This window comes from Pelobates fuscus, chromosome 1 (assembly GCF_036172605.1).
Source record: "Pelobates fuscus isolate aPelFus1 chromosome 1, aPelFus1.pri, whole genome shotgun sequence".
Taxonomy (NCBI): domain Eukaryota; kingdom Metazoa; phylum Chordata; class Amphibia; order Anura; family Pelobatidae; genus Pelobates; species Pelobates fuscus.
The window spans coordinates 163288646-163299073 of NC_086317.1; the positions used below are offsets into that span (position 1 = coordinate 163288646).

A 10428-nucleotide genomic window follows, 5' to 3' on the forward strand; every position below is an offset into this window, starting at 1 on the left:
AAAAAATTGATGGACAGGACTGGAATAGAGGATGGCTGACAGTGGCTAAACGCATTCAATGCCTAAATTTAGTGGAGCTACATTTTAAGATCATTAACAGACTCTATTTGGTTCCTAGCCGTCTAAACAAAATAGACCAGAGTAAATGGTGTATGCTGGAGATGTGAAGGGGGAGTGGGAGATTGTGTACATATTTGGTGGAGCTGCCTCCCACTTAAGGAATTTTGGAAAGTGTTTTTGTCTAAAATTGAAATGGTAACTGGATTTAACTATCCCCTTGCCCCGGAAATGCTTATATTACATTTAAATATTTATCAGTATAATGTAGATTTGCAACACTTTTTTTACCCACGCATTAATAGCAGCAAAGATTTCCATAGCTAGAAGGTGGAGAACTAAAACTCTACCGAACTGGGACAAAATCTACTAACTTCGCAACTAAGGATGGAGGGAGGTTTGAATAGAAATCTGAAGAAAAAAAAAAAATATTTCACATAAATAAGTGGTTAAAAAAATTGTCGGCAGTAGATTAATATATATAGAAGAGGAAGGGTAGAAAAAAGGAAGAGAAAGGGAAAAAGAAAAAAGGGGAAGGGGTTAAGAGAAAAGAAGAAGGAAAAGGGAAAGGAAAAAAGAAAGAAAAAAGAGACAAAATGCTAGCTCATATATTAGTACCATGAATAGCAATGCAGAGAGACTAGGGAAGAGGGTTTCATCATCTTGTATGAATGTTGTGAATGTCTGCTGTATGTTTTAGTTTTCTCTCTGTTAATGATTAATAATAAAATGTAATATAATATTGCAGATTACATAAGTTTGCAGGACCTAAATGAACATTCCATGCACCATAACCATAACCACTAATGTGGATCTGGAGTCCCCGGGTGCTTACACATTGTCCAAGCAGCAATGGGTGGCATTGATAGGCGATCAGTATCAGCTGATATGGGATCTCTAAAGCAGTCAGAAGCACATTTTTGCTATTGTTTTAGTATAATTTTCCATGCAAATTTTAAATTGGTCAAATTTGGAGTTTAGTGAATAACCCACATGAAACAAACTAGGTAGCTATCTTCGATGAACCACAAAGAGGTACACTATTCTAGTGTCTGTGCAAACATAATCAGTAGTTAACAGCAGACTACATGTGTATACCATGCCAGAGGGTTTGGAGCGGAACATTATTCCCCGATCACAACAACTTATATGGGTTGGCTAACCAATGGAGGTTAAGAGGGTGGTAGAGTTAACTTGTCAATTTGGTATGGAGAGAGGACTACCAAACTCTGGCATGATTGCATGTAAAAAACAAGAACAATATGATAATTGGCAAAATAATATTACAAACCCAAGTACATTAGCTCTTTAATATTAGAAAATAGGTTTATGAATAATTAGAAATTATCATCTAAGACTCCCAGTCTGATATGTTGTTACTTTAGAGGATATGCATTGTACTATCACGATATTACTAGATCTGCTCAGCTAAGATAGGGCCAAACACTACTTAATTACTTATCGTATTGTTTAAACACGATTAACTTCAGCATAACTAACTTAAAAAAATGTGCATATACTCTTAAACACTCCAATGTTAAAACTGTTGAAAATCAGCGTGGGGAATGCCGTTGGGGTACCACACACATGCTGTTATGTTTCTTTGCACTGCAAAAAAAAAGAATAAAAAAAGAAAAAAGAAAAAAAAAGAAAGAATAGGTAGTCAAGATAAGACTTTTATTGATAAGAACTTCCAAATGACATTGGCACAGTTTTAGCCATTTGCTACAGATTAGATTAGCACTTCTTTGGGTATAAAAGACCATGGTAGGTGGTCATGTATCAGCATCGCGGTGGAAGAAACTACCCAAGATGAAGTTTCTAATTCTTGCTCTCGTTTGCCTCCAGCTCTCAGAGGGGATTATTAAGTGAGTAATAATCCATATGTAATTTGTTTAGTTATATTGCAAATCACATTAATTTGAGGAAGGTTATACTGAACTAAAAAAAAAAGGCACTGAAATTATTTTGACTTTAGAAAACTGCATAAAATAGTTACTAGGTGGAGTTTTATATAAATGTGTATTCAAAGGAAACAACATACCGTCTATGGTATAGTAGTAGAATGAGTGCAGTTTAGGTTTTTTAGGATTCATTTATTTTAAACTATATTTTAACCAATCTTGTAGCATGCTGTATGGGTGAAAAAAAATTATTAAATTTTTAATTGGAAAAGCAGATACGAAAATTACCAGCAGAATATAAGCATCATGTGGGCATAATGACCACGTACAGTAAGTACAATTGGGTGTCTTTAAATTCCATTGAATTTGCGAAGCAAATGTAAACCATGAAACGGCTCTTATCTTTAACTTTATATTCTGGGAACGATTTTCACTTTAGAGAGAAACAAATTTCTCTGCTAGGAGACTAATTTCTCTGCTAGGACACTATGCTGCTCCTTAGAATATAATAATTTGCAATAAAGAGATTAAAACAGCATGCTATAGAATGTTTTAAAATACAAATGGATGTATAGATTTAAATAGACAAATATAGACAAATAGATGAATTATCCTTATGCAGTGTTTTTGACTATTTTTATATAACTATTTTTGTCACATCTATGTAAAATAGGTAAGGATACTAGATATGGTAGCTTTCACCCTCCATATTACTTTAAAGGACAAATAAATATATATTTACATTAACATAATATTAAAGTACATCTGAACAATAATGTATTCACATTTATGTGGAAGCTATGCATTTAGATAGGTTTATTCACTAATACCGAACTGTACTGAATTGAAAACCCGATTGAAGAATTTAGGTAGAACCTGCTGAATTGGGAAAATATTTTCAATTTAGCTATATTAACATCTAGGCTTTTTTAGCCTAAATATTGCAATTTCGTTTTCGATTCCTGATAGCAATCTACCGGTAGTTATGGTAATTATGCATGCCAGATTTGCATATTTTCCTTCTATATAATCTGATAGCTCAGCAGCAAATGTGCCCTATGTACAAGATCTAGAAATTTGCATTGGAAGATCAGTTCTAAGGAACAATCTAAGGTTAAAAATATATGCATTTATTAACTTTAGTGTATTCCTTTATTGATTATATTATGCCTCATTTTAAAACCAGAAAAATGCAAAGAAGAGCCATTATACTTTTATGTAATCCAGCACAGGGACCGTTCTCTCTCGGCCACTGCTCTGTCTATACTGAGATCGTCATCTGCAGTACTCTTGGCACAATCAAATGCTTCAAATAGAGAAGGACTGGGGACCTAATGCACATACACAGCAATCAATATGCTCCAACTATCCAATGCTTCTCGTAGAGACGCACTGAATACATTGCTTCACTTGGAGAAGCATTATTAGTGGTCAGTGCCAGCATGCTTGCTGTGATGACACCCCATGTCAGGGGTCCTCAAACTCCGGCCCCCCAGATGTTGCTGTACTACAACTCCCATGATTCTCTGGCTATCTATGTAATTCAAAGAATCATGGGAGTTGTAGTTCAGCAACATCTGGGGGGCCGGAGTTTGAGGACCCCTGCCCTATGTGAAGAACTTTTATTTTCAAAGATCTTCATCAGGATTACTCTAGTGACTCTCTGACAGCCACCAAAGCTGTGTTCACTGACCAATATATTGGTCAGATAAAAGAGATAGGGTATATATCACATTAAGATGTAGTGATTATGCCTGGTTTTCTTGAGCCTAAAAATCTAAAGGACAATGCTTATTTTGTAGCCAAGCTTAATTACCTGCTTGTTCCATGACTTGCAGAGGATGCACTGTACACCTGTTGGTAGCTTGAATAATACAGATTTAAAAAAAAAATAATGAAATGAACAGAAGATTACAGAATTAAATATGGATTGGGTTCATTTCATATGATCTATTTTTACCATATTTTCATCCAGAGTCCCCCTGAAGAGGTTTAAGTCGATGAGGGAGTCGATGAGAGAGCATGGAATTAAAGGTCCAGTTGTAGATCCAGCTACAAAGTATTACAACAAATTTGCCACTGTTTATGAGCCTTTGGCAAACTACATGGATGTAAGTACTACTGCCAAGTAGTCATGTATATGTGTAATTTTAAATGTGATTTATTGCCCTAATTACAATAACTAATAATTTATTACAAATGTAAATAAATAAAATAAGAAATCTCGGGGGGGGGGCGGGGCCGGACCGCCATGCTAGCAGGTCGCACAACTGAAAGGCTCCTGCAAATTTTGTCAGTTTTGTCCGAAAAACACGAATTAAATACCTACTAAAAGTTACTGAAATCGGCGGTCCTGCATGAACAGACACCCTGGTTCCGAGGAGAGGCTTGCTGCACAGCTCTAGTCCCTTGGCGGGCCGCACTCTGTCTTTGGCGATGGGGAGCACTCGGGCGGTGAGTGGAGTGGACGGCCGCCACCCTGCTATCCTGCCCACCAGAGGTCTGAACGAAGCATGAGGATAAAGAGGTCCGGCCCTGTTCCCCCCCCTCTGGGCTGGCGGGGGTGATCCCGGGCCCACCAGTGTATGGACACACCAGCGTGCCAGGCGGCGACAATGCAGACCTAACGCTCGGAGGCTGCGCTAAAATGGCGGAGACCGCATGGCAAGTAGCCCGAGCTACAGGGAATAAGGAAGTACCTGCCTCACACCAACAGACAGCCGACATGGGCCACGAGGAAACCGGCACATACCTGCTGAGACCCACTCCAGTTCCAACCACACGGTGCATGAGCAGCCGGAACCACGCTGACTCAGGGCTGGCGGCAATGCATAAGACCGGCGGGGGCCGGCGGCAACGACCTATCGGTCCAGACCACCTAAGCAAGCTCGCAGAAGGAGCTCCCCCAGCGACAAAGCCCTGTAAGCTGAGCCTCTCAGAGCAACACACGGAGGCAGACACACTCAGACTGACAGCCGACACGCTCGGACCTGCAGGGTCCTGGCTCCCACCAGAGGCAAGCACAGGACTACAAATCGCAAGTACACATCGTGGGGACTGCCACCAAGCCACTTGCCTGGACTGAGCCTAACATGGCAATACCTTGGCTCCCGTCCCTCTGCTGCCCACGTCCTTCACAGGCAGAGCCCACAGCGAGAAACCTCTGACTTTTATCTGGCGGCTGGGGGGTTAACCTAGGGTGGAAAAACCCAAGCATGATTGCAGCTCTCATATATTGTAACTCTAACCTAGTAAGATTTGTCCTCTAAGCATAGTTTGGCAACTAGTAAGCTCAGAATATAAAGTTGGAAAGTCCTATTTCAGACCAGTTAGCTGTGTAGCACTACTCAGACTAGCCATGCTGTTAGAATATGCATTTTATAGAGTTACTCTCACAAAACCTACTACGTTGAGCTCCCTGATGTTACTGCTTGTCACTTTGGTAGCTTACAACTCGATGTATGTTTATCCTCAAAAAATACAAAAATGTGCCAATAATCCTATGCCATCTATGTGAATAGCCTTGCTTTAATGGGCTTGTACTATGCTGTTGTGGCATCGTCAGCTTTTATGTTATCTTGCGCACAATAAAAATAAAGATTAAAAAAAATAAAATAAGAAATCTCCATGCACGGGCGGCAGATAAGAACAATTCAGCCCATCTAGTCTGTCCAATTTTCTGATACTTTTATTAGTCTCTGGCCTTATCTTGTATCCAGGATAGCCTTATGCCTATACCATGCATGCTTAAACTCCCTCAAAATGATGCGGTATTATTATTATTGGTACTTATACAGCGCCAACATATTTCGTAGTGCTTTACAATATTATAAGAGGGGGGGGGGGAGGGATTTAACTATAAATTAGAAAATTACAAAATGTTACAGAAACAGAAGGTTGATGAGGACCATGCTCAAACGAGATTACAATCTTGAGGAGGTGAGGTATAAAACACAATTGGATAGGGGATAGCAATCAAAGAAAGTGGGAGTGAGGCAGAGCTGGAGAAGAGGAGAGTGCTGCCCTTTAGGAGAGATCAAGGGACGGGTATGTAACCATTAAACCAGTTTTGCACTGTTGAACATTGTGGTACAAAGATGATGTTGGCATAGTTCCAGCCTCTCATGATTTAAGAGATGCCAAGATAGCAGAACTTTATGTTAGTATGTATCACCTGACCCACCATCCAACAGGAATGTCACCTGAAAGGGTCTTTGCAAAACATTCAAATGTCACATAGGTTATAGTTTTTTTGTTTTTTTACTTTTTATTTGAGCAATAAACCTAAAAGATATATCCCACTGCAATATATATTTTTTGTATTCCACATTGTTTTTTTCAACACATTTAGCATGATTTAATTTTTCCTATAGAACTTTTGTAATGAGACTCTAATATATATTAATGTGTTATTGGTATTTTTTTTAGATGTCTTACTATGGTGAGATCAGCATTGGGACTCCACCTCAGAACTTCCTTGTTCTCTTTGACACTGGATCTTCCAACCTGTGGGTAGCTTCAACCTACTGCCAGAGCCAGGCCTGCAGTGAGTAATGATGCTTTGACGATATAGCTATGTCATGAAAAACTAACCTATACTCAGTGCAAACAGTGCAGCATCAAGGTACACTCTAAGCACCAAACCAATACTGTTCTTTAAAGTGGTTTTGCTGCAGTTAGGCTTTTGGTGCCTTCCAGACATTTTGTGCAAAACTGTTTTCAAGCAGTTTGACAAAAATCAGATCTAGGTCTCTCAGTACCCAAGATTTAACGCCTCAACCACCAACATAATGATATTTGACTTTGACATTGAGCATTCTGTTCCATCCAACCTTGGACAACAATGACAGGCGCCAGTGCTGGCTATATCTTAACTCACAGTTAATGATTGCCTTCTAAGCAGCGGCGGAACTATCACTGGTGCAGCCAGGGTGGCAGCATAGGGGCCCGCACACTAAGGGGGCCCATCAGATGGCCATGCACTTACCAACTTTTACCAACCATGATGCATAGTTTAGAAAGTACATGTACAAATATGCTTTAAAAATAAAAAATAACACCTATGCCTTATTAGCCTTGTTAATATACATACATTTCACAAGGGGAAGGGTCTAAGTGTCAGGTTAGCTCTTGTTTCCCATTGACAACATTATACATGAATAAGACATGGCTATAATTTACATATAATGTAAATTTGCATGCTTCTGTTCATTCATATGGCAAAATATAGAGCCATAAAATGGGTTATCTCTGTAATTTTGCAAAATATATAGTAATATTATATGTTATTTTTTTTTCTCGTTCTAGCCAATCACCCACTGTTCAACCCCAGCCAATCCTCAACCTACACCTCAAACCAGCAGCAATTTTCCCTTCAATATGGAACCGGCAGCTTGACTGGAATTCTGGGATATGATACAGTGACTGTACGTGATCTATGCATTTCTCTATAATAAGCATAAATGGATAATTGCATCAAATAGGAACACTTCCTTTAGGATGTTATAATAACTTTGCAATCAGTACTGTGGAACTCCTTAGAAATATACATCAAATATGAATATAGTTGATATGTGTATATTTTGCAAAACGGTTTATCTACTAAATTGTGAATTGTGATGTATTTAAAACTGGATTGCAAAATCATGGCCACATTCCCATGTTCAATTAGTTTTTATGTTTCTATTTTGAAAACAATAACACATAAAGTAAGTATTGAAATTTTTTTCATAATTTCGTCTTTTATTTTTCTGGCTATCAGATCCAAAATGTTGCTATCACCCAGCAAGAGTTTGGCTTGAGTGTTAATGAACCTGGAACCAACTTCGTCTATGCTCAGTTTGATGGTATCTTGGGTCTGGCTTATCCTTCCATCGCTGTGGGAGGAGCTACCACTGTGATGCAAGGAATGCTGCAACAAAATCTTCTGAATCAGCCTATGTTTGCCTTCTACCTGAGCGGGTAAAAAAAAATCAGAATATTTTCCCATTACCCGCTACATTACTGCAGGGTATATATTGACCAACACAGAGCATGCTTTTATTTTATGCTTCAGAAAGTTAACTAGAACAATTCTGTTTCTAGCCAGGGAAACACCCAGAATGGTGGGGAAGTAGCCTTTGGAGGAGTTGACCAAAACTACTACTCAGGGCAGATTACCTGGACCCCCGTTACTTCAGAAACCTACTGGCAAATTGGAATCCAAGGGTAATTGCCATGATTAAGTGTATACTTACTATATGTTTTCTTCTATTATAACTGCAAACATCCAAAAGTTTAGTCACATCCACTTAAAGAGTATTCTGTGATTCAACAATTCCTTCTTCATATCCAAAGATGGCACTTGAGCCAAATGACAACATGTATAATATAACATTCCAAACATAACTAATTCATAAGTGACAAATAAACATAATTATCCACACACATATTACTAACTAACTACTCATAGGCATACTCACTCTCTCTCTCAATCATACAGACATGCACACCCCTATTTCTTGAGGGTGGTGGTTGGTGCTGAATCTACGACCTTCTTAATGCCTGAAGTGCTGCCCACTTAAAGGTGCTGCACCTGGATCTCATGGTTACCTGGACCTCTTATGATCCAGTCATGGTTTTATCACTTTACCACCCTATCACTTTTCTGTCTCAAGCTATACATATTGGTCTCCTTGCTTTGAATCCTTTTTTGCTAATTTACCAGAATTAAAGTCTTTCAGTTAAAATAGAATCACATGTAGACATTGCCCCAATAACTTAATCTATTAAAATAGAGACTTTTTAATATGCAAGAAAAAAAAAAATCTAATATACGTATTGAAGAGACTTTTGCACATTTCAGTAGGCAAAGTTTACCACGGTAGATTCTCTCTTCTCATCTTTTTCTTTGTAACAATGACAAAATTATACAACAGAGGTTGCTTTTTAGATTTGCCATTAATGGACAGGCTACTGGATGGTGTAGTCAAGGATGCCAGGGTATTGTCGACACTGGAACTTCTCTGCTGACTGCACCTCAGCAAGTTTTCTCCTCCCTCATGCAAAGCATTGGAGCTCAACAAGATCAGAATGGACAAGTAAGTGGAGCCCTAGGAGGCAACTGTTGAAAATCCTAAATTTTTACATGTTCATGTAGTCATAATTAGAAACTTCCATTGTTTTATATGTAATAGGCTAAACATAAAGTGGATGGCTTCGTGTGAGATGTTGACTGAACAATGGGTTGTGGTTGATGGTACTATGTGTGGTAAAAAGGCATTTCTCACAGTCATTTGGGGAACTAGTGAGCTACAGTCTAAAGATTGATTTGGTAATGTGTTTGGATTTAATTTCATGTTACAGTACGTAGTTAGCTGCAGTTCCATCCAGAATCTTCCCACCATCACTTTCACCATCGGAGGAGCCACCTTCCCACTTCCACCATCTGCCTATGTTCTCCAGGTAAAACCTGTTTCTTACACCGTATTAGTTAATGTTAATATTGTGTCACTGTACAATGCGTTTTCATTCATTTGGGTTAATTTGGTAATTGGGTCTACTCTGGTATATTTATTGCTGTTACTCATAAAACGAAAAACCCCAAAAGATGTTCCAGCTACATTGTAAAAACATGCAATGAATTATTACAAACTTCTTCAACTTGGCTAAATTCTTGTTCAATACAAATGCTAAAAATGAGTGTGGCTTATTGTAGTTGTTTTCTAATGCTTTCAAACTTTTATTTTGATCTTCTTGTGCAGCAAAACAGTGGATATTGCGAAATTGGCATCATGCCAACCTACCTGCCATCCCAGAATGGACAGCCCCTCTGGATCCTGGGTGATGTCTTCCTTCGTCAGTACTATTCAGTCTATGATCTTGGCAACAACCAAGTGGGCTTTGCTCAGGCTGCCTAAAAATGCACCCTTCATTTATAGCCTGAACCCAGATATCCACGTGAAATTCCAATACAAATCACTGTCCCAATGTGTTGGTTATATTCTCTGAATCTTTCAATAAACAAGAAATTAATAACTGCTGTCTTGTTGTTTTTAATGTTGCATTTTATAAAATAAATAAAAACATTTCATGCACAAGGTGCACTCAAAGCACCATAACAACTACAGATAATTGTAGTAGATACAATGCTATAGAAAATAAGGCAAATGAAGGTTGCGCCAAAGCTAGCTGTAGTCCAGCTAATATGAACAAAGCCCAAAGTAGTATAAAACAAAGTCCAAAGTAATATTAAAACAAACTCTTTAGTGGAGCCTGATGGGGTATCAACGGCGTATGTAGAGGGATATTCTCTGTGTGGAAAAAAGGGAGACAGCTTTCCAGGATCCGTATGTAAAGAGAGACGAGGGTAATAGTGCAAATACGTCTAGTAAAAAAGTTGTATAGCAGGAAGAAGAGGTATATGGTAGTCCTACTCATGTGTAGTTGAGCTAAACTAGCTCTAGTGTGGATGGCGTACAGCGGTACA

The 10428-nt window shown here is 38.6% G+C and overlaps 1 protein-coding gene across 1 annotated transcript; it reads left to right on the forward strand.

Moving 5' to 3' along the window:
* Nucleotides 1-1869: 1869 nt before the first annotated feature.
* LOC134589909 (gastricsin-like) lies at nt 1870-9859 on the forward strand. Its single transcript, XM_063444366.1, has 9 exons — nt 1870-1925; nt 3937-4072; nt 6390-6507; nt 7269-7387; nt 7723-7922; nt 8046-8168; nt 8893-9040; nt 9306-9404; nt 9704-9859. The coding sequence occupies exons 1-9, from the start codon at nt 1870-1872 to the stop codon at nt 9857-9859; spliced, it is 1155 nt and encodes a 384-aa protein (XP_063300436.1).
* The last annotated feature ends 569 nt before the right edge of the window (nt 9860-10428 follow it).

Coding starts and splice junctions, on each gene's coding strand:
- LOC134589909 (XM_063444366.1), top strand. CDS start 1,870: ATGAAGTTTCTAATTCTTGCTCTCGTTTGCCTCCAGCTCTCAGAGGGG. Junction 7,388..7,722: donor TGGGATATGATACAGTGACT/GTACGTGATCTA, acceptor TCTGGCTATCAG/ATCCAAAATGTTGCTATCAC. Junction 8,169..8,892: donor TGGCAAATTGGAATCCAAGG/GTAATTGCCATG, acceptor GTTGCTTTTTAG/ATTTGCCATTAATGGACAGG.